Source organism: Gobio gobio, assembly GCF_949357685.1.
Source record: "Gobio gobio genome assembly, chromosome: 12".
NCBI classification, from domain to species: domain Eukaryota; kingdom Metazoa; phylum Chordata; class Actinopteri; order Cypriniformes; family Gobionidae; genus Gobio; species Gobio gobio.
In genome coordinates, this window is record NC_137105.1 from 9,428,296 (window position 1) to 9,454,085 (window position 25,790).

Consider the following 25,790-nt stretch of genomic DNA (forward strand, 5'->3'; position numbering starts at 1 on the left):
GAATGAGTCTCTGGTAGGGTTACGTCAGTGATTTAGCATTAAGCTTCGTATCAGTAGAAACCCGGTAGTATATTCGAATGACCGTGCTCCCCCCCCCCCTCATATCCTCCCGAGACGAGAGATTTATGCATTTTATGTCTGGAAAAAAGCCTCAGATGATGCAATTTTGCATCATCGGAGGCTTTTTTGGCCAGAGGCTAGAGACTACAGCCAGTAGGAGTTAGTTCTGCATGTTTTCAACCCACCCATGGGTTGGGATCTCACTCACAGAATGTAAAATGAGCACGGCTGCTCGGCTCGGGCATTGATAATGGAGCGGTATGAGCAACGCGAGTGTTTTCAATGAATTCCTATGAAAGTTATGCTTCCATAGGCATGAACTGAAAACGCGCCAGACTGGACACACACCGTGAATGAATGAATGACAATGCGGCCGTGAATGAATGCCGAATGTCTGTTCTCTAACTAAACAAAATGATTATATTACTATAAAAATCTAAACGACGGTGGGAGTGGCCTCGTAGGGCAGCGAAGCAAGTGCATTCTGGGAGTTGTTGTCTTTCACCCATATGAGCCAAAAATACATTTTCTGGCTTTTCTCAGTCTAGAAGGCACCAACTTCAAAAATAATTTCACATTTCTACTGCATAAATGACCCAATTTAAAAACACAGTCATCTTTCCAGCGGTGAAGTACACCTTTAAGTTTAAATCTATATGAATGATTATGTTTCGGGATGACATGTACAATTAAATATTCATCTTTGATTCATTCTGATGCAGTTGAACATGTTTTGTCCCATATCTCAAGAATCAGTGCATGATATAGAATGAAACAGGAAGAACTGTTGTCTATGCTGAGAGAGAGAACAACAGGAAACAGATAATGTGAAGTCTCTTTAAATAGAGACAACAGCAAAGTTGCTTAGGACGCTGTTTACATGAGCAACAGATGAATGAGAGCTGGTATATATGGACTGATATTTTGGATTCACATTTGAGTCACTGTACTCAGGCAAACGAGGTGTTTCATAATTACTGTATATCAGCACCAGTCCTTAATTGAATGGATGATTGATTATCAGAAGCTACTAACTTGCAGTTTGGGATCAACAGTTTTGAATTACATGGAAAACATCATCTCTTCCCCAGGAAAATATCTACCCCAAGTTCGGTTGTCACATTTCTTCATCTGTTTACTTAGTTAGCCTCTTAGTCACATCCTGATATGCCATTTCGATCTCGGCGTCTGCAGCACAAGTGTTGGTGAACTCTTCTTGTGCATACGCACTGTTCAGATAACGCCACACTCCTGTCAAATCGCTGGGAATGTCATAATTACGATATTTCTTGGCAACGACCTGCAAAAAAATGGATGGAAAAACAGATTAAACTAAAATAATTCCATTTAAAAAGAAATGTAAGCTCAATTTAAAGATGCTTTTCATTTGACTTTTGTTTATGCACAACTGTATCTGTCTTGTCTCGTTCTTGACCACATTTGTACTCGGTCTTGTCTTGGTCTCAGACTAAGAGGACTCTAGATTTTGTTTCAAGACCGGTCAAGACCACAGCTGCTGGGATATTACTAAATTGCCAGTGCATTGCCTGATTTATTTATTAACATCATTAATGTGAGTTGATGTAAAACTTACTGCTTCAGATGCAATCAACTTATTTCTTATTTGATTGATTTATTGTGCCGATTCAGAAATTAATTAGGGATTGTGCCAAAAATGTCACAAAAAATTTAAAATATAAACGCTCACAAAAATTAAGATATTGTTGCAAAAAGTTATTATATGAGATCTGGATTTATAACGTGATATAATTAACCAATATCACAAGAGCAAGAGAGCTGTTTTCATAAATTTGAGCATGACTGCAAACATGATATTGCTTTAACAAACATTCAATAATTTATTTTTAAAACATTATCCTCAACATTATTTATGCTTTTGTAATTTACCAATTCAGATGCTTTCAGATTCAATTCAGATAATTTTGTTAATGATTTCATTTGATTGGTAACAGCTCTATATGATGTCTTACTCTAATTATATTTATTATAAGTAATTTATTATAAGTTATAAGTCATTTCTCAGGTGGTAATGTCTTGATTGTCTTGAACTTTCAAAAAACCCAAACTTTGGAAAGGTAGTATATAATTGGACCGTCTGAAAGAAAGCTTCTGAAATACACCTATTTCTCCCAGCATGGGGAATGGAGAGTGTTTTGTATTTATTAGTAAATCATTTAAATAACACAACTGGAATATTATTGTGTAAAATTAAAGTTCCTTTAAATATTAAGGTTTTCACAGTGATGCCATAGATAGAAGAAGCATTCTGGGTGGGTTCCACAAAGAACATATCAATGAAAAATTACTAAAAGACCCATTTTTTCTTTTTAACATTATTATGGGTGGAGGTTTTGCTGGTGGCATGGCCCCTGCTTGTAAATATCATTACTACACCATATGGCAGCAAACAGCATCTTCTCCATTGACTATCCTCCATGAGTCCAAATTTCCACCAAAACCGCCATTCAGATGAATGAGAATGCTAACAGATAGCTCTCTCTCTCTCTCCAGGTATTGCAGACCTCCTTGGTTACCCCCCAAACACTGCAGGCCAACTGCTAGTGAAAGTCCCCTTCAGCGGTTCGGCTCACCTTCACTATGTGGAGCTTTGGCAGCAGGTTGCAGTCTGCCAGAGTCAGATCGTTCCCGTCCAGGAACTTGCGGTTGGAGGCCTTCTCCTCCTCCATGCTGTCGGCATCTACCTCATCAGGCAAGGCACTGTTCAGGTAGTCGTCCAGCTTCTTCAGTGCCTTTGTCAAACCCTTCCCCAGAGCTAACAAAACATCACACGACTTTTTAATAACCAGTGTGTTTTTGCACAGTATTTGATTATGAATGGTAAAATGAGTGTTGCCAAAAATTCTGAAAACACACACTATATATATATATATATATATATATATATATATATATATATATATATATATATATATATATATATATATATATATATATATATATATATATATATATATATATATATATATATATATATATATATATATATATATATAGGTGACCATATGTTTGGTCAATATTCATTTTTATATTGGTTAATAATTTCTGATAAGTTTTATATTGGAAGCACTTTTTTCAATGTTATAATATTAATACCATATATAATATTTAATATTACATACACTACCGTTCAAAAGTTTGGGTAAAATGTGTTTTATGTTTTCAAGGCCATTTAATTATACAAAAATACAGTAAAACCCATAATAATGAGTTATATTATTACAGTTTAAAATAACTGTTTTCTATTTTATTATATTTTAAAATGTAACTTATTTCTTATTATTATCATCAATATAGTAAACAGTTCTGCTTAATATTTTTGTGCAAACCATTCAGGATTCTTTGATGAATAGATAGTTCAAGAACAGCATTTATTTGAAATCTATTGTAACCTGATCTATTTAATGCATCTTGCTGAATTATTTTCTTAAAAACAATTTACTGACCCCAAACGGTAGTGTAAATATTCCTATATAATAATAGTTTTTTTATTATTAAATAGTATTTTCTTTGTCTGCCAGGTTTCATATTGTGCATCGTTTCAATACTGCAAATATTCAATATTCAGTCATTATAGGTTATCGTCTCTCAACCACAACAAACCTAGTTATCATATCAGCTAAAATGTCTATATTGGCACATCCCTACTGAAAACGTAACCACTCTAAAAAGTGAACGCTAGTCGGAATTTAATGCTAAAATACGTAGGATGTTTACAGAACTATGGATTTCATATAGAGTTCACCGAATTTAACTCTGCCCTGTTTCAGTGTGCTGACCACAATATATCCATTCATTCATTCATTCAATCAGTTTGATCCAGTTTGACATGCATACCTTCATTCGCATCTGGCTTTGTGTTTTTTATGAAAGCTGAGAACTTTGCAAATATGTCATTCCCAGCTGTGTTTGACTCCTTGTTCCTGGCTGCAAGTTTGGGGTACCTTGGACACAAAGAAAGGTACATAGAAAAACATGTGTCAGTATTCTTTACAGTTCTAGTTCACAGTGGTTTAATGTGATGTTTAATACAATATACATTGCAAAGAAGAAAAAAAATCATTGGAAGTCTAGAACTGCGGTTCTGAACTGGTGGGTTGTGACCTAAAAATGGGTCGTAGGCCATGGGTAACGAGAAAAAAAAAAAATATATATATATATATAAAATTAAATGCTAATAAAATTACATTTTGATAACTTGTCCCATTAATTTGCACAGGCTGTGATGCTAGCAATGTCATTCTAAGTATAAATAAATTTAAATATTTGATGTTTTTTCTAGGGATGTGAATGATTAATCAATGATCGATTAATTGTCGATAATACATTTAAATCGATAGAACGTGATTGGTCATCAATTAAGAGGGGTCATGCACATGTGAAACAGACATGAGGTTAAGTGAGCGCGCCAAAGTTCTATTATAAAAGTTATATTAAAAAAGTCCTGGCTCTTCCAAGCTTTATAATGGCAGTGAATGGTTAGGTCGTTTTTGAAGTCCATAAAAGTGCATCTATCCATCATATAACTGCTCCACACGGCTCCAGGGGGCTAATAAAAGCCTTCTGAAGCAAAGTGGTGCGTTCGTGGAAGAAAAATATCCATATTTAAAACTTTATAGACTAAAATAACTAGCTTCCAGCGGTCAGCGGTACGCAAGTCGCCTTGCACTAAAAGAGTAACCCTTGACCCTTGAGCCCTTGACACATACGTATTGACAAACACAGAAGCACAGTGGGTAGAGCAAAACAAAACACTGGTCATGAATTAGAATCCAGAATGAACAAGAATTTTTAAAGAGAAATGGCAGAGGATTATGATAAATGAGAGAAGAAGGGCTTGAGTTTGTTGCCCAGTCCTATCCGTGAGTGGCGTCAAAGTTTGCGATGCAGCTGTAAATCGCGTCAGTGGTTACTCTTTCCCCGTAAGTTGACCTGTGTGTACCGCTAGTTATTTTAGTCTATAAAGTTTTAAATATGGATATTTTTCTTACACAAACGCACCACTTCGCTTCAGAAGGTCTTTATCAACCTCCCGGAGCCGTGTGGAGCAGTTATATGATGGATAGATGCACTTTTATGGACTTCAAAAATGACCCAACAAGTCACTGCCATTATAAAGCTTGGAAGAGCCAGGACTTTTTTAATATAACTCTGAAACCGCTGTATTTGTCTGAAAGAAGAATGTCATATACACTAGGATGACTTGAGGGTGAGTAAATCATGGGCTAAATTTCATTTTTGGGTGAACTGTCCCTTTAAGGCTAACGATTAAACGATTTAAACAAAAAATGATCAAGGGAATTTGTGTAAATTGACATCCCTAGTGTGTTCACTTTTGTATGCTAAACATACAATTGGTGATGTGTCTGCCTGTAATTGATGTCCAATGTAAAATCTGGATACTGAAGCAAAATCAGTTGAGAACCACAGGTTTAGAGTTTCTATACAGTCATCTCAAGTGTATTTGTAAAAATGAGCTTACTTTGGTGGTGCCAAAACCTCCTCCAGGAACTCCTCGATCTTGTTAATGTCTGTCTTCACCTCACCATTATAGGTCAGGAAAGGAGGGTGAGTGCCTGGGGCCAAATTGTGCAAATCAGCTGGTTTCCTGAACAACAACAAAAAAATTATATATTCTATTAATTTCTTCCTTTTATTACTCAACCAGCTCTTGCATTGCAGAAAAAATTTAGATATTCTTTTTAGATTAGATTAGATTCTTTTTCATTTCACTTCACTTTTTCATTCTTTTTAATTTTCAAATTTGCAATGCATAAAATTCTGAACTGACAGAACTGAAATTTTTTTTTTTCTGACAGGCATGGATTATTATATTTCAACAATATCAATGTTCAATAACCTAGAACTGTCGACATATACTGTAATAACTTTTTTTTAGGTTTTGTTTTTCCATTTTAATATCCAATGTAAACATGTGGCATTTGTTACTGACATGTATTATGCAGATTTCATGTCGTTTGATCTCAGATTAATGAAGTTCTCACCTCTTGAGGTCGACAGTGGTGACGTTGAAGACCACACCTTTCAGCCAGAGGATCATGAAGAGGCGTTGGGAGAACGGACAGTTTCCGATGCTCTCGCCATCACAACCAGCCTACGAACACAGAGACACATCTTTACATATAAATCACCTCCAGGAATCGGTAAGTAACATGTTTGAGACCAGTCCTCATGCTCTAGAGCAGGCATTCTCAACCCTGGTCCTCGAGGCCCACTGTCCTGCAGATTTTAGCTCCAACCCTAATCAAGCACACCTGAACCAGCTAATTAAGCTCTTGAGGGCTGAATCCGAAATCGCCCCCTATACCCTTAAATAGGGGCACTATTTGAGGGGACAGCCATTTGTAGTGGTCCGAAACCACAGTGGACGTTATTGAGTGCACTCATTTTATCCCACATTGCACCGCATAACGAGTGTATAGCCTATGTACACACTGCGGCTGTCCGAATTCACTCACTTGTTTTCATTCACTCCTTCAAGTGAACTGTATTAGTGGACTAAAGTAGGGAATAGTGATTGAGGGTTTAGGGGGCGATTTCGGATTCAGCCCTGGATTACTAGAAAGCTACAGACAGGTGAGTTTGATCAAGGTTGGAGCTAAACTCTGCAGGACAGTGGACCCTCAAGGACCAGGGTTGAGAGCCCAGGTTCTATCTAGAGGGAAGAGACTGGATTGAGAATGATAAAGTGTCATAGCGCCCCCTGCTGCTGCTTTAATATTTTGATGAACATTAAGAAAAGAGTTTAGCTGAATGGACATTTTCTAGTAAAATAATCACTTGAGTTTTGCCAGATAAACCCTTTGGGTAACAATTTTCTTAAAGCCTATATAATGCATTATAAAAGTATTTTAATGCCTTGTAATGCACCTTATAATGCATTGTATGGTCTCATGAATAATTACAAAAATAAATAAATACAGTTATAATACTTATGATTATAATTAAACACACCTTTAGAAAGTATAATGCATTAAAACACATGACGAACAACCAATTTCAGATGTAACAAGGAATTTGCAAATATTATAATGCATTTTAACTTTGGTAACAATTATTTATGAAAAGATACACTGCATTATAATGTACATTATGAATTCCTTTATAGCGCATTATACATAAAGGCTTTAAGTAAAGTGCTACAAATCTGTGTTCTGTATTAAACGTGCAGTAAGCGATTTCTGAGAAACTCTGTTGATATGTGAAATCAACCCAAACAAACACACCCCTTCCTTCATTGCTCCGTCCCCAAAATGCTCAAACATGTAATGCACAATTGCATCTTTAAGGATGGATGTCTGAAGCAAAATAACGTTTCAGGAAAAATTAAGCAAAGATGGCAAACAAACAACAAGGAAGAACAAAAAATTAACACCGTACACAAGAGTTTATATACAAACAAGAGTTCATTGTAAGTCGACAGCAGCACACCAGCTCCAGACAAACAGACACTCAAAACCTTCCTGTTACTATAGCTAACATTACAACAACAGCATATCTTGGTTCTGTGAAACACTGCACAAAACCAATGTTACTCACAAATGGAGCAGAAACAACGCAACCTTAGGTCTCTCCAGTGCTGCAAAGCTTTTATAATATTAGCGTGGGTCCTAAAGCTCTTGCCTGATCAGAACCCTTCTTTTTCCAGTGATATTCCTCTGACCTTTTCTCTTTTGTAATGTCTCTCAGCCATTTCTCTTTCTTTTGTCTTTCTTCAAATCTCACTCCTCCCCCATCATGAATGGGCATGCCCCCTACTGCTGATTTGCTACAAGTGTGTTGTGGCGCTCAGTCCAATCCACTTTCAACAGCATTTCTCAAAAATTACTCAGAAATCGTGTACTACATGTAAATATATACTCACCTAAAGGATTATTGGGAACACCATACTAATACTGTGTTTGACCGCCTTTCGCCTTCAGAACTGCGTTAATTCTACGTGGCATTGATTCAACAAGTTGCTGAAAGCATTCTTTAGAAATGTTGGCCCATATTGATAGGATAGCATCTTGCAGTTGATGGAGATTTGTGGGATGCACATCCAGGGCACGAAGCTCCCGTTCCACCACATCCCAAAGATGCTCTATTGGGTTGAGATCTGGTGACTGTGGGGGCCATTTTAGTACAGTGAACTCATTGTCATGTTCAAGAAACCAATTTGAAATGATTCGAGCTTTGTGACATCGTGCATTATCCTGCTGGAAGTAGCCATCAGAGGATAGGTACACGGTGGTCATAAAGGGATGGACATGGTCAGAAACAATGCTCAGGTTGGCCGTGGCATTTAAACGATACCCAATTGGCACTAGGGGGCCTGAAGTGTGCCAAGAAAACATCCCCCACACCATTACACCACCACCACCAGCCTGCACAGTGGTAACAAGGCATGATGGATCCATGTTCTCATTCTGTTTACGCCAAATTCTGACTCTACCATCTGAATGTCTCAACAGAAATCGAGACTCATCAGACCAGGCAACATTTTTCCAGTCTTCAACTGTCCAATTTTGGTGAGCTTGTGCAAATTGTAGCCTCTTTTTCCTATTTGTAGTGGAGATGAGTGGTACCCGGTGGGGTCTTCTGCTGTTGTAGCCCATCCGCCTCAAGGTTGTGTGTGTTGTGGCTTCACAAATGCTTTGCTGCATACCTCGGTTGTAACGAGTGGTTATTTCAGTCAAAGTTGCTCTTCTATCAGCTTGAATCAGTCGGCCCATTCTCCTCTGACCTCTAGCATCAACAAGGCATTTTCGCCCACAGGACTGCCGCATACTGGATGTTTTTCCCTTTTCACACCATTCTTTGTAAACCCTAGAAATGGTTGTGCGTGGAAATCCCAGTAACTGAGCAGATTGTGAAATACTCAGACCGGCCCGTCTGGCACCAACAACCATGCCACGCTCAAAATTGCTTAAATCACCTTTCTTTTCCATTCTGACATTCAGTTTGGAGTTCAGGAGATTGTCTTGACCAGGACCACACCCCTAAATGCATTGAAGCAACTGCCATGTGATTGGTTGATTAGATAATTGCATTAATGAGAAATTGAACAGGTGTTCCTAATAATCCTTTAGGTGAGTGTATGAGGTTTTCCAATAAGTGCAATGTATTGCATGTGAGCTGCTCTTTATTATTATTTCTAGTGTTTTGCGTAGATACAAACAATTTCACTCATAGGGTTTTGTGACATTATTTTGTAAAATGGTACAGATTATACAGCATAGGCGCAAATCGTCGGAGGGGTCCCCCCTTAAAATAATTGTGTAAGTAGTAAAACAATAAAAACGCAAACTGGGCAATAAATGCATTTTAAGTTTAGAAACATTTTGAGTCCCCTCTCTCTTGTCACACAGTGGTTTGGCCCATTACACACCTCACCTACATACAAGTCCGGTGGAAGAGTACAAAGTTCTTCAGTAGTTGTGGAACTGCAAAGATAATGATAACCGATGAATATTTCCATGAGTCCGGTATGTTAGTGATTATTGTTTGGTCCTGTAGAAGTCTCCCACCACAACTAACACGGCAATAAGCCTATGTGTGAAGTGTGAACTGATATACCGGTAGGCTAATATTGTAGATCTACCGCTGTGTTGGGTTTTGCTCAATACTATGTGGAAGAAGCAAGATGATTTAATAATTCTATTACTGCGTGGTGAACCTATGAGAACTCATATTTAAACAACTATTGCTTTGTGTTGTTGGCCAGATAAAACGGAAGATAATTTTTCCGTGCACCAAAACGCCACACATATCCTAACAAGTACAGTTTTGGCTGTATTATTTGTGTCCCCTTCAAAAATTGCCCTTGAGAAATGTTTTGTTTATTGTCCCCCCCAACTGTTAGATGAAATGTACGCACATGAGTTTGGTGGGATTTTGCTAAAACCTACAAAACAATTTTAACCATTAAATAATCCTTATCCTTAAACGAATCCTTACTCATAGTTTGGTGAAGTAAATGCCTTAAAACATTTAGTTACTTTTTTTAGGTCAGGAACATAAACAAGTTATTTACTTTATTTACAATGAAATTTTTTTAAAGTTAATATTGTACTTTTGTGTAATACATACGATCATTAGATGCAGTACCGTCATAGACCCCATAGAGGTCACAGGCTCCCTTTTGACTGGATGCCACTAAAATGGGACAAGCACCAGGAGACATTGTGCTTATGCTCATTTTAAGATCAATTTAAATGTGAACTTTTAAAAAATTAGTATTACAAATATACAAATTATACAGTATTACAGTTACACTAATTTAGCTTATTCTGTTCTAAACGTGCAAGTTCCTCATTAGGGAGAGTATAAATGACCCGGGTTTTCATAAGTGACAGTGCTAATCACATTCACACGTCTCTGCAGTCGAGGAGATCAGGTGTCCCAAAACAGCGGCAACACTAGTACGAGACCAGCTATAGCTTACACTGTGACATAATACCCAGCACAATATGAATTATGCACACTGCATTCATTAACCGCACTCCTGGTTTTGAGAAGAACATGAGGAGCGTGCTGTCAAATATATAATAGGTATACCAAAACCACAAGTGAAAATACTTCTGTTGCATCTTTTCTAATTTAATACAGTTTGTTTTCGTTACAAGGTTCAAGAGGCATCATGAGAGACAATACATTACATAACACAGTCAGATAAATGAGGCAGATGGTATGTGAAAGGTCAGGACACTTCCAGTTCCACTCATGTGTCCATTCTGGCAAATTCAGAACAGAGAGACAACTGGAAGCAGAACAATGAGCAGCTACAATCTAGAAAGTGCCTGACAATAGGCCAGTTTGCTATAGGACCGGTTGCACTGTAGGGCGGCAGATCAGGGCTGTAAACAGACGGGGTGTGACTGACTCACAATGCCTTGTGTTGAGTATTTATGCTGTTAAATACAAAGATTAGTGCCTGTAAAAGGATTTGTTTGTTTCGAACATTTTCTTTTTTATTATTATTATGCAAGTTGCTTCAATATGGCTGCATGAGATGCATCCTCCATCAATCATCTAACTTTCATCATTATTGAAGCATGCTTTCAGTAATGTTTTGTCAGTGTATGCATACAGTATGTTTGCTCTCTCATAAGTGGGTTAAGTGACTTTGCAGAGGCTATCTATGATACAAATATTATTATATATTGCTGACTTTGCCAATAATGTTCAGCTTTAATAAGCTTGTTGACTTATTTGCGATGATGGACATTGCTTTTAAAAACGTCAAAGATCTTATGCAGATCTTATGTCTACATTTTTGTTGTGTTGGGCCCACTTGAGGTCAATAATATAGACAAAAACTAGGTGTGCACGATATATCGGACAATATTATTATATTTAATTATATTTTTATCATCAATGTTTTTATTTATTGGTATCAGTCAATATTAAATATATCTTGACCAATTTGGGATATTTAATTCTGCATGCTTATTTCCTTCATAGAGTTACATTAATTATATTATCAATATAATAAGAATGAATTTAATAAGAATGTTAAATGAAATCTTTAGCAAATCCATTTTTCATACTGTACATTATATATGTTGTGTCACTTTTAGCATTTGAAATGACAGGTTTTATTTTTAATTAGTATAAAATAGTTTTATTTAGACTAGAGTATTTAGATTTATCAGTTATTGGCCATTACATGAAAATAATTATTAGCCATTGGCATGGTTTAACACCACCATTATAAGCAACCCATAATCTATAAACCTACTGAACTACTGGCATTCAAACATCACTCTTACAACCCTAGTCAAATATGCACGTGTTACTCTAGAACAACTATTGAGTTACACTGACATCATAACTCCATAAAAATCGCCTTTACTTCTGCATACTCTAATGCTAGATTTTTTCCTTACCTTGACAAATAACTCAATATCAGGTTCTTGACCGTCTCCCATTGTAGACACTTTCTTTGATTCAAGCACCTCTTCTGATCTGTCACCTACATCCTCGCAGCAGTATTTTGCCGATGTTTTGGGCTAAATGTCAACGTTTACCCACACTCACTTAAATTCTGTTTGTTCTGTTTACCCACGCTAACTTAAATTCAGTTTGTTCTGTTCTTGACGGGCATCCAATGGCACCAGGTGTTGTGATGTCAGCTCAAGCCCAGATGAAAGGTGAATCTAGCTCTCTCCCAAACAGGGATGATGTAAAAGAGAGGGAATAGGTGAGAGGCTTTAGTTGGGGGTGGAGCTTTGCTTTGCCCCGCCCCTTCCACAAATAGCTCTGATGAGCTTGAGTGACAGTTGAGAATAAACCAGAACTGTAACTATGATGTTGAGAGATGACCTTAAAACACGTTTTGAAATGGGCACCTGATTCAGTATATTTAGTTCATGCACATATATTACATGTAAACAATTTATGAATTTCTCATCAAAAAGATAGAGCCCTATAAATAAGCTTGTTTAGAGTCACGGCCATCTTGTCCCTGTTTAACTATGTGACATGTTCATGGCCCAGAAACTCAAGAGTAGAGGAATGAGCCGCATGCATTTTTAATGCAGTCCAAGTCACAGGCAGAACGCTGGCAGGCAACGGCAGGTTATATTTGATCATCTTGTGGAGCCCAGGAGAATAAGATTCCCTGTTAAATATTTTATGAGCTGGCTTTGGTTTATAGCGTGAATTTGCGTTTCAAGTTTTCAGACGTGACTGATATGAACCTGTGAAATGAAGATAACTCATTTGGCTTCTTAATATATAGTTGACTATCCTAGATATGAGTGAAAACGATGTGTGAATACTCAACAAGTAAACCAGCATTACTATGTGTGGCCCGTTTCTTTAGCTTCAGAATTTTAGAAGTGACAGAGGTTAAACTTTTACATGTGGAGTGCATTACAGCGCAACGTCTCTCCAATATTGCAAGTACCTTTAGTGAAACTGACATTTTGAGGTAACAAACATTCGAAAAAAAAGTTCAATCTTGAATGTTCTGAAAGCCATTTTGGATAAATATGTTGCCAAATAATATAATAAAAATGTAATAGACAATATGCAGTTTTATGACTATTTACACCTGGTGGTAATATATAATACACCTTTAGTCAGTAGTCTCAACTAACTGCATATCGTTCGGTGTAGCACAGTTACTTTGTTATTTTATCATTTATATTCATATTAGGCCCATATATATATATATTGATAGTATTCATACGCCTTCATTTTTTCACACTTTGTTATATTGCTGCCTTATGTGATACTACTTTAAATTACTTTTCTTTCACATCAATCTACACTCAATACACCATAATGACAAAACAAAGAACAGATTGCGATCACTTTGCAAATGTATTAAAAATAAAAATAAAAATAATTACACTGCATAAGTATTCATACCCTTTTCTAGGACACTTGAAATTTAGTAAAGGAGCATTCCAAATTCAATTCAAGCAGAGTTAACCTGTGGCAAAGGCACACGCCTCTCAATAAAATGTCAAAACCAAACCATGAGGTCAAAGGAATGGGCTGATGAGCTCAGAGACAGGATTGTGTCGAGACACCGATCTGAGGAAGACTACAAAACAAATTCTTCTGCATTGAAGGTTCACCATAATCCTTAAAGGAACACTCCACTTTTTTTTTAAAATAGGCTCATTTTACAAGTCCCCTACAGTTAAATAGTTGAGTTTTACCGTTTTTGAATCCATTCAGCCGATCTTTGTATCTGGCGGTAGCACTTTTAGCATAGCTTAGCATACATCATTGATTCTGATCAGTCCATTAGCATCTCATTCAAATAATGTCCAAAGACACTTTCAATATTTTTCCTATTTAAAACTTGACTCTTCTACAGTTACATCGTGTGCTAAGAGCAACTGAAAATGAAAAGTTGCGATTTTCTACACCTATATGGCTAGGAACTGCTTTCTCATTCCTGCGTAATAGTCGCGGATCTAGGTGGCCGTACCATGGCTGCAGCAGCACAATGATATTACAGTTTGTGTTGTGGATTTAGCTGTGTGATTAGCCATGGTTCTGTGTGTTGTAAAGTGCTGTGATAGTAAGTCGAAGGTGTAACTACCACCATGTTTCACAGAATACCAACGAATCATTGCGCTGCTGCAGCCATGGTACGGCCGCGAAGATCCACGACTATTACACAGGAATGAGAAAGTAGTCCCCTAGCCATATAGGTGTAGAAAATCGCAACTTTTCATTTTCAGTCGGTCTTAGCACACGATGTAACTGTAGAAGAGTCAAGTTTTAAATAGGAAAAATTTTGAAAGTGTCTTTGGTCATTTTTTGAATGAGATGCTAATGGACTGACCAGAATCAATGATGTATGCTAAGCTATGCTAAAAGTGCTACCGCCAGATACAAAGATCGGCTGAATGGATTCAAAAACGGTAAAACTCAACTATTTAACTCTAGGGGACTTGTAAAATGAGCCTATTTTCAAAAAAAGTGGAGTGTTCCTTTAATGGAGGAAGTTTGGAATAAGAGCCTAGAGCTGGTCTTTTTGCCAAATTGAGCAATCAATGAGCTCCATGATCATATGAAGACACATGAAAACCCACTAGAGTTAGCAAAAAAGCACCTAAAGGAGTAAATTGTGGTGGGACAATTATAAGCACACACTAAGACTCTAAGCGCACAGCCAAGACAATCCAAGAGTGGCTTATGGACAACTCTGTGAATGTCCTCGAGTGACCCAGCCAGAGCCCAAACTTGAACCCAATCAAAGTACTGAACTTGCGCTGGGTGTGTGTTCACTACTCATGTGTGTGCACTAACTTGAATGGGTTAAATGCAGGACAAATTGGCAACAAGAGAATTTTTTTTTTTTTTTTTTTAAATATGAGGGAAGAACAAAACTCTAAACTTGGTTAAGATATTTATCTGACAAAATGATTTGGCAAAAAAAAAATTAACTACAGCTACAGGTTTTATTTTACAATACAAAAATGCATAAAAAAACAAATAGCCTTTTTTATAATATTTGGATAAAGAGTGAAGATTTTCCTAGGCCAGACATATTTACTCCACTGGGTGTCTAAATTAACTTCATATACACCGATCAGGCATTACATTATGATCACCTTCCTAATATTGTGTTGGTCGCCCTTTTGCTGCCAAAACAGCCCTGACCCATCGGGGCATGCGCTCCAGACCCCTGAGGGTGTGCTGTGGTTTCTGGCACCCAAGATGTTAGCAGCAGATCCTTTAAGCCCTGTAATTTGCAAGTCAACACCTCAAACTCGTTGTTGTGTTCCTCAAACCATTCCTGAACCATTTTTGCTTTGTGGCAGGACGCATTATCTGTTGAAAGAGCCACAGCCACCAGGGAAAACTGTTTCCATGAAAGGGTGTACATGGTCTGCAACAATGCTTAGGTAGGTAGTACGTGTCAAAGTAAAATCCACATGGATGGCAGGACCCAAGGTTTCCCAGCAGAACATTGCCCAAAGCATCACACAGCCTCCGCTGGCTTGCCTTCTTCCCATAGTGCATCCTGGTGCCATGTGTTTTCCAGGTAAGCCATGCACGCACACCCGGCCATCCACGTGATGTAAAAGCAAACGTGATTCATCAGACCAGGCCACCTTCTTCCACCTTCTTTGCAGCCCCATACGCAACAAACAGCGATAGACTGTGTATTCTGACACCTTTCTATCAGAACCAGCATTAACTTCTTGAGCAATTTGAGTTACAGTAGCTCGTCTGTTTGATCGCACCACACGGGCCAGCCTTCGCTCGCCACGTGCATCAATGAGCCTCGGCCGCCCATGACCCTGTCGCCGGTTCACCACTGTTCCTTCCTTGGACCACTTTTGATAGATACTGACCACTGCAGACCGGGAACACCCCACAAGAGCTGCAGTTTTGGAGATGCTCTGAACCAGTCGACTTGCCATCACAATTTGGCCCTTGTCAAACTCGCTCAAATCCTTACGCTTGCCCATTTTTCCTGCTTCTAACACATCAACTTTGAGGACAAAATGTTCACTTGCTGCCTAATATATCCCACCCACTAACAGGTGTCGTGATGAAGAGATAATCAGTGTTATTCACTTCACCTGTCATAATGTTATGCCTGATAAGTGATCGGTATGCATATATATATATATATATATATATATATATATATAGAGAGAGAGAGAGAGAGAGAGAGAGAGAGAGAGAGAGAGAGAGAGAGAGAGAGAAAGAGAAAGAGAACTGGTAACCAAAATAGTTGAAAAATAGTAATTAAACTCTGCAACTGTGGATCAAACTATCATTACTGTTGTCCTTAACCTCAGGAAGTGAATTTTACATTTAAGTGTACTGTATGTTGCTCTGTATTGATATGTATAAATTGCTCTATATAAATGATGAATAGTGATTAAAAACAAAACACTACAACTGCTGTGTTTGTAAAGATAATGGCCAAATCACAGAGTGCCATTTATTAAAACGATCCTGCTAAAATGTCTGTCCTAAATCTCATTATATTATACTTTTACATCTTATTAAGGGCCCTAGTAATAAAGATGTTGAATCTGAATTGATATGGACATTATAACATCATCACATTCCAGAAAAATAATCTGTGAGCTAAAATAGGAAAAATGCTTTAGTCGGCTGAGCAGCCCCCTCTACTGGGAGAAAAAAAAGTAAATCATATTTTGTTAATCACTTTTTGATGTAAAAGCACATGGATTTCATTATTCAAACACCCTATAACTGCAGGTTACATCACTGATGATGTTGCATTATAAGATCACTTTTCACCTTGGAATAAGAATCCAATGAAGAGATTTAGAATGACTCCAACAAAACATCCTTTGCACTTGTCTCAAACTGAGTCTCTTTTTCATGGCTCAGTTCCTAACAGGACCAATGTAATCACTGCAGTGAATAATTAACTTCTGCATTGTGCACATTTGCTGGAGTGTTTTGGCTGAGCCAAAGTCCATTAAGTGTTTTAATATGTTTTTTAAACGTTTAAGGTCACACTTGAGGAATCGTGCACAGCCTGACATTCTGTTTAATCAAAGTTGCAAATGTGTGGGAGAATCTGATTATCTGCATCTGATTATCACGTTGCTGCCGGTGCATTTAAAGGCCAGAAATGGCCACTAATGTCACTAAATCAGACTATTTTGATACCAAAAACGATAACTATAAAGATAACTAGAGCCATAAGTAAATTAGGGTCCACACCAATGGACATTATCGTACTGTTTATTCGTTTATTATAAGTGCTGCTTTAAATGCTCAAAATCGTTATCGTTGTGGTGTGGACTCTGCTATTCTTTTATATTTAGGATGATTTATTATTGTCCTTGGTGTGAACGTGCCTTTGAAGTGGTTTCAGTGAGACTCAGGAAACAATACTGATACGTCTTGATGTAGTTAAAACAAATACTACACACTTTAACAGGGACGCGGGAAGATGTTTTAGGTTCGGGGTGCTGTGTTTTTTGTTGGGGTGGGGAGTCACCACATTTTTATAAGAAACAATATCGAGTCTATAAAACACGAAAGCACAGCAAATATATCGATGAGAATACTCGTTAGCATACACACCGGGACATTTGACTGCACATCACATTTTTCACAATGTTGATTCCTCTTGCAATCGTAATGCAATGGACTGTGGCCTACATTAAACCTTTAAATAAAAGGTTTACTGAGCTGTTTACACAGCCATATACAATAAAAGAGCCTGCACAGCGACAGGAAATTAAAATGAACGCAAAAAACCTGCCTACCTTACCAGAGCATGTGAGCAAAGCATAGCGGAGCTTCACTCATGAACTGCTCACCGGTAAAATGACGTCCGCTCCGACAGGATATTTCTCTGTACTGTAGCCTACTATACTTGTAGCCATTAAAACACTTATTTAGTTTCAGTTTACATATTATAATGTTATTTTAATTTAATTTACGTTGAAAAGTGAACAGGACACATAAGATGCATAATATGTCAGAAGACATGGGGGTCAGAAATGATTTTGAACACTTCATTAAGTTTTGTTGAAAGCCTTTCTTTAAAGTGAATTCCGTTTTGTATAAATTATATCTTAATTTTTTATCAATGTTTTATCAACCAAATTTCCTGGATTTAATAAATAAGCAAATAGCCTATAACAGACAATGTCATGGAGGCAGCGCCATGTGAACCACGGCTTAAATGAACAACTACAAGAAAAAAACTTTAGTCAGGGGCAGCCCTAACGATTTATTTCAGATAGGCCTATATTTGATCCAGCATGTCACAAAGGGAGTTCTGGTTTGAGCGTACAGCGGAATGAGCTTTAGAAATGAAAGGAATCTTTTTTAAATTAAGCCGCGTGGACAACGGCTTAAATGAACATCACGAAGGGCATTTTGGGTTGAGCGCGTGGTGCTGAGCGGAATGAGCTTCAGAAATGAACGGAATCTTCAGAAAGGCGCTCTCCACTGGAGGAAATATTACCGCTCTTTCTACGCACACACCGCAACGGTCACAATATGACCTCATGTAGCCTATGTTTTAAAAACATAATTCAACATATAAATCAGGACTCAACATTAAGCTTGTTCATGGGCTTGTCCTTTGGACAAGTAAATCTGTCATTCACTTGTCTGAGTAAAAAATTTGCTTGTCCGGAAACAAAAAATAGATTTTTTTTGTGTGTTGTAAATAAAATGTATTCTGAAGCAATATTCTCACCAGTGTTCAATCAGCTTTGACATATTTAAATCTGCATATTTGTGATATTTTCACCTTTTACATTAGGGCATTTTTCCCCTAATGTTATTAAATATAGGCTATGCTTCAGCTTTCCTTTTATATTCTTAAATTTGATCAATAAATTAAATTAGAAGAAGACACTATAGGGCTGTTACCAATCAAATAAAATAATTTACACTGAAAAATTACAACTGCATTAAATAATGTTATGAGATTGTTTTAAATATTTTTTGAATATACAAATAAGAAAAGTTGGAAAGAATGTTTAAACATGAATCTAAACTGCCAGTAGGTGGCTGCAGGTGAATGTCTGAATGAGTGAGTCATTGAGTCGATTCGTTCAAATGGCTGATTCATTCAAGAATGAGGCAGTCGTTTACGAATAGGTCATTGAATCTTTGATTCAACCGATTCATTCAAAACGCTGAATCATTCAGTAACACGCTGTTGCGGTGACACGCGTTCTGCTGTGATCTTTTTTTGGAACTATTTTTGCTGCTGAAATAGAACAAAAACACTCAATATTGCATCTAAATTATAAGTGACTTAATGTAAATAATTGTTTATGGAACTGTCATAGTGTAATTTTCAGTCGTGATGTTATTCAGGAAAACAACACTCTTGGTAATGTGATGTTGCAACTGTATCATATGTTATAAATATAAATAAACTCCACATTTCAATATTTTTACGGCAGTGTGTTAACTGAGTTTCTCTGTGTGAGCAGTGCACATTTGTTTCCTCGAGAGGCTGCGCGAGCGTCAACAGCGCGTTACCGTCAGTTCATGTTATTATCCACTCTCGATCGCCACTTACGCTAATGAATGCAGAATCATTCTTGCATTTTGGTGATTCCCTAGTTATTTTTTGTTAAGGACGTTTTATCAGGCTACTTGTCCGGTCGGGCAAGTAAAATTCTTTCACTTGCCCCTTCAAAAAATCCACTTGTCCTGGACAAGCGTTAATGTCAAGCCCTGTATAAATAATACTTTTTAATGGGCCACTTAAAATGTTTATTACAAATAAATTACTAAATTCTAAAAATGAATAAATGTAAATGAACAAAAATTTGCTTTGCATCTGTTGCAGCACCCCCACTTCCCGCGCCCCTGCACTTTAAACGTACAAAGTAAATGTGCATTTTTAATGTGTCAATATTGAATCTAATCAATAACGGTGGTAAAGGTGGATATGTCAATTTCAATCATAATCATCTGCCGGTCATTCAGCAGGTCATTGTGGCATTTAAGCACAGCCAATAAGATTCGATTCGATAACCAAGGCCAACATTTATTTGACAAATGCTGTTATGGATTTGTGTCATTTATGTGAGTTCTCTCAGGCTTTTATAACAAAAGCAAGCTGATGTTGTGCCGCTCAACAACAACTTAAACTTTTGTATTGCTTCTTTTTTATGATTATATGTGGCCATAATATAGTTATGCAATGCTTGAAATGGTCCTAAAGGTTTCTTAAGGACAAAACCTTTATCACGTTATGTTCACTTGTGCATTAATGTCATTGTATCTTTTCCATTAAAAATAAAATTCTTCTTGATGCCATTTTTTGCCATGGAATGTGATATAAACATGAACATGAGCCTGAATCACAGTTGCTCAGTCGGCTGAGTGACCGTGTCAAGTACTCTGAAGTGGAGAGTTCATCCATGACTGTACGGATCCCAGAGTTAATGATTATTCATATTGCCCCTCACAGTAAACCTTCTAAAGGAAAATGAATGGCGATGCAATCAGTTCAGAATGTATAACTACTGGCATACACGAGCTGTGAGCAAGCACAGAAACCTTTGAAAGCTCCATTGAAGTTCATGATCAAGAGGAAAATACCTGAATGAATCTTACCAATCTTTTCTGTAAATTTTAGGACATTGTGTGCTTAACATTGATTTTTATATACCGAATCATGAACTACCTGCTTGATATATTTACATTCATAAAACTTCTATTCACATCATTTCAGTCAGCCTGATATTCTTCTGCATCCTTTAATGTCAAAACTGTTTTTTATTTAATAAGATAGTATGAATTCATAATGCCCCAGAGGTGGACAGTAACTAAGTACATTTACTTGAGTACTGTACTTAAGTACACTTTTTGAGTATCTGTACTTTACTGAAGTATTATTTTTTAGGGAAACTTTTACTTTTACTTCACTACATTTGAAAGACAAATATCGTACTTTTTACTCCACTACATTTCTATCAAGGTCCTCAAAGTCGAAAGTCGTTTCTTTAGCAGCTTTGCAAGTCAGTGGATGAATTTTTTATATTTTTTTTGCAGACAGCCTATAAGTAATCACTTTTGTAGGGTCATCATTTCCCCAAAATTTTTGAACACTGATCAGTTTATAGCAAAATGGAGGAAGACGGTTCCTCGGCGGCACAGTGTGTGCACCCATGGCCATATTAGAAAGTAAGTTTCAGTTTTCTGAAAAGATTAAAGATTAGTTTCATTGGCATACACTTGATGAATGTCTCATAAAATGTTAAAAATCGTAAATGTCTGGGAGAAAGAGAAGCATAGACATATGGATGATGAAAGAGCTCAGTTCAGTCTGGTTTTTTGTGCCTCTGAGATGCCAGAGCACGAGTACTGAATAGAGCTTTCTTTTGTGTTTTTTTCGCACTTAAACAGACCAATACACACAAAATGTCAAAATTTTCATTTTGGAAAGTATTCACGTAAACAAAGTTGATTATGTCATAAGTGAACGTAAACAGTTGGGGGAATATCGGATGTGTATCAGTGTATAGGATTTGTGCATTCTGCCTTAAAGTGACAGCAGCTTTGTAACTTTTATACAAGTATTTAAAAGAGTTCAAGATAGTCGTATGCTAGCATGTCGGATAGAGCATCACTGACTGGCTTAAACCACCATGATGACTATAGCGTGCATTCATACAACAATGCAACGATAATAAAATAATGCATTGACATGAATAAGGAAATTTACTTTGGATACTTAAGTACTTTTATAAGTACTTTTATAAGTAACAAGTACTTCTGTACTTTTACTTAAGTAAAAATAGTTTTTTACAACTTTCACTTGTAACTGAGTAATATTTGACCAGTAGTACTTTTACTTTTACTTGAGTAATGGAGTTGTGTACTTTGTCCACCTCTGCCAAGAACACACTTTTTATCTTTTGTCAAATCAGCTTAGATAATTAATGTGGTTCAGAGAACAAACATAATATTTTGAGTTTTTATTTATTAAAACTTCTTGTATCTCCATTGTATAAACTTTTTTTTTATTATTTCAAATTACTTTGAAATAAGTTAAACCAACATTATTTTTTTTCAGTGATAGATAATTTATGTGGTTCAGATAACATAATATTTTGAGTTTCGATTTAAAACTTATTTTATCTCCTTCATTGTATTACCTAAAAAAAATTATTGTTTTGCTTTGTTTTGTATATTTGTTTATGGTTTTTCTTTTGTCTATTAGCTTTTATTGTATTATTTTTTACATGTTCGAAAAAAAGCCTTTCATTCATTCATTCATTTATTCATTCATTCATTCATTCATTCATTCATTCATTCATTCATTCAAAAAAAAAAATTCAATGAACTTAACATTTTAAGGCAGACTTAAGGTTACCACTCTTTTGAGAGTTTCCCAAATGAATTTTGAGAGATTGTGATTGAAATGACAAAGCCAAATAAAATTTAAAAGACAAAATTAAATTAACTGTATTAACATAATGTGTTATTATGATAATTATGATTATTATAATTTGTAATATTAAAAAGAAAAAGTGTAATATTTGTCTTATTTTCCCCCCAAATATATCCATTTTGTTTTAATTTGGCATAAGATAAAATAAAAAATGATTTTCAGTATCTAAATTATTATACCCTACTGCTATGTATTTTAAAGGTGCACTATGTAATTTTTTAAGTTAAATATCCAAAAACCTCTATAAGCCAGTGTTATATATTTTGTTCAGTTGAGTACTTACAATATCCCAAATGTTTCCAACTATTTGTAAATCGTGAGAAATTGCTATTTTAAACTATAGGAACCGGGACGTGTGATGGAGTCGGCTGTAGATTGTGTCATATCTGCGTTACCCTCGGTTTCCTGCTGCTCGCAAGGCGTGTGTTGTGTTCATCTTATTAACAATCTCTCCAGCGGCCTTGCTCAGCTCCACAACACTCAGTCCTGCTCTGCTTCATACTACAGTAACTTTAATAATCGCATCCATGAACAAGATTTCTGCCCGAGTCCTATCCCGATTCCTTTCCACCGCTGTGAGGTGAAGACCACATGTCCCAAAATTCTGGGCTCAAACTTGGCGTTAAACTACGCCTTTGTTTTAAACAGGCGACCTCTAGTGGACGGAAAAGTTACATAGTGCATCTTTAATAATGCACAACACATTCAATTTTAGGATAGAAACTCAGATCTTAAATTATTTCACATCTGAGTTTATATACTAAAATTGAATGTGTTATGCAGTATTAAATGATATAACATTAGAGCAGACCCCACTGTATACCCTAACGCTCAAAATAATTAATTGGTTTGAGTAGAGCCAACTCAAATTAAACAAATTAGTTGAATCAAATGAACTTTTATGGGTATTTAGAACTTTCTTTTTCTTTTGAGTTCTCAAAACCAACACATTTTAAGTAGTCGGGATTGTTTATTTGTTTTGAGTTTTATGAACTTGTTTTATTATTTGAATTTAGACAAACTTAAATTTAACCAAAACTAGGCTGGGATTTCTATTTCCCAGCATGCTTTGCCATAACACTCAAAAGGGAGAGCAAATGTCAAATTGAAGTGTTATATTATGTTTGTTGCACAATATTAACATTAAATGGGAGATTTAGTAGTGTTTAATGTTTTGTTTTGTTATGCTACACTGAAAAAACTGGAAAACACATGTTGTCCAATTTACTTAATCGTATTATTTGTGATCTATGCAACAAATTTGTGTTTCTCTTCTAAACATGATTTCATTGCTTTCAATTAATGTAATTCTCTAAAATGTGCAATCTACCAGATTAAATTATTTGGGGTGAATGTGAACCAATTAAGTACTCGAAAATTATTTTTGCTGAAACTGTAGTTCCCAGCATGCTTTGCTTGGGACTTGACGACTAGAGTAAAATTGTTGAAATTAAGTGTTATTTTATGTGTTTTTGGGCAAAATGAGAAAAAGGGGGAGACTTTATATTGTTTATTAGTGTTTAATGTTTAATTATGTTGAAATTATTTGAACCATTTAAATTACACTGGGTTACCATAGTGGAGAAGAGCGGAGCGATTGCTTAGGCTGTGGACTGACTCAGCACATGTCATTAATGAGCATTTCACACTTAGCACATATATGATATGCTATTGCTGGCAAATATAATTAAAGCTACTGAGTATTGTGTTATAGATCAGTCAAGTGACAACAAAAATATACAAAAATAAACATGTGTTTTGATTAAAGAGGAAGGGTCTCAAGCCCCCGTGTGCACCAATGTTGTTAGGGAGCCATATTAAAATCATTGTGAGACTACTCAATTTGGTTACTTAAAAATTACTTCATTCCATTATGTTGAAATTATGTGAACAAATTATGTTTGTTTAACTTAATTAATTCATGTGGAACCGATGTACATGATTAAATCATGTAAATCCAACACACCATTTCTTTCAGTGTAGTTTAGAAGAGTTTCTGTTATGTTTTTTTTTGTAGGGTTACCATCATGGTGGCAGGTGGAGCATAAGCCTGGTTTGAGAACAGATCTTGGATAAATTAAATGGAATGAAATGATATTGCTGTCCTCATACAGCTAATGCTACTAAAGCATTGTGTAACCAATTAACATTGAATTAGTTAAAGAGTTAAAGCAGATTACATTATATTTTTAAGTTAAATGTATGAATTGGCTTACTCAAATATTTCAAGTTCAGAGCAATTAAAATATATGATTACAAAATAATTTGTATATATGTAAGTTCTGCTTACTTAAACTTATATTGTATTAACTTAAAAAGATTTGCCAACTTATTCGGGTTTACAGTACAGGGGTTCAGCAATCACAAACCACGTAGAGTGAACACAATTATGTATTCACATTGTCTTCATTGGTCAAAGGTAAGCAGAAATATGACAAACAACATCACTATCCCTAACCACACCCAGCTGACCTTTAGACTCTGAAATGTAGTAACGCCAACTTTAATAGCTTTCTTTAAAATAAAATAAGAAAGTTCCACTTATTTTTTGTAGTTGTCAAACGCATCCTCCAAAAAACCACCAGCCCTTACCTTGACAAAAAGCGCAATATCAGGCTGGGTAGGGTCGGTAACCGCAGTGGTCTCCGGCTGCTCGGCGCTGTTCTCCACGCTCTTCAGGCTGTAGTCAACCACCTCCTCCGGCTCTGGAGATCCGTCTTCTGGGAGACTGTAAGCCATAAGCAGGTCTTCGTGGACCAGTGAGGATGAGGGCTCGTCATAGCAAGGGTCTCCAGTTCCCTCTAAAGATGAAGACCTCCCGGACCCGTATCCATCTCCATTCTGCAGAGACGCCACCATCACCTCGCTTTCGATCTGCTCTCCTCGTTCACTGGAGGGTGAAAGCTGGGCTTCTGCTTCTTCTTGAGTTGTGTCTCTCGTGTCCATGTAGTCTGGAGACGGATGATTGACCGTGCTGTAGATCGCCTCCTCGCGCGCGCCTTGGTTCTCATATTTCGGCTCTGAGTTATTGTTTATGTTTATGTTCTCGTACGGCTTCTCATATACGTTTTCGGCCCTCTCGTCGATTTGTTCATATATGTTTTCTTGGACTTTTGTGGCCATGATTAAAGCTCGTCCAGAACTTTGGAGAAATGCGCGGACGTCTGGAGAAATGGGAAAGTCGAGCCTCGGCGCTCACCTGTTGCAGCGATGACAGATCACTTATAAATGAACTTTGCTCGATGACTGTCATAAAATGTGAGCAGTAAATAAGTGACTCCCCGCT

General features: G+C 36.6%; 1 protein-coding gene across 1 annotated transcript; it reads right to left on the reverse strand.

The window, feature by feature from the left end:
* Window positions 1-25,735, reverse strand: clic5b (chloride intracellular channel 5b). The gene is made up of 6 exons (XM_079832132.1): window positions 25,097-25,735; window positions 6,105-6,214; window positions 5,582-5,707; window positions 3,937-4,043; window positions 2,673-2,854; window positions 1-1,360 (listed from the first exon to the last, which is right to left on the reverse strand). Exons 1-6 carry the CDS (start codon window positions 25,625-25,627, stop codon window positions 1,196-1,198), a joined length of 1,221 nt encoding a protein of 406 aa, XP_079688258.1. The 5' UTR covers window positions 25,628-25,735; the 3' UTR covers window positions 1-1,195.
* Between the last annotated feature and the right edge of the window lie 55 nt (window positions 25,736-25,790).

What these genes read in the sequence shown, in the direction of transcription:
- clic5b (XM_079832132.1), bottom strand. Translation starts at nt 25,627, where the DNA reads ATGGCCACAAAAGTCCAAGAAAACATATATGAACAAATCGACGAGAGG. An exon ending in AAAGCCAGATGCGAATGAAG is followed by an intron (nt 2,855 to 3,936) that starts GTATGCATGTCA and finishes ATGTTTTGTTAG; the next exon opens with CTCTGGGGAAGGGTTTGACA. An exon ending in CAAAGCTCCACATAGTGAAG is followed by an intron (nt 1,361 to 2,672) that starts GTGAGCCGAACC and finishes ATTTTTTTGCAG; the next exon opens with GTCGTTGCCAAGAAATATCG.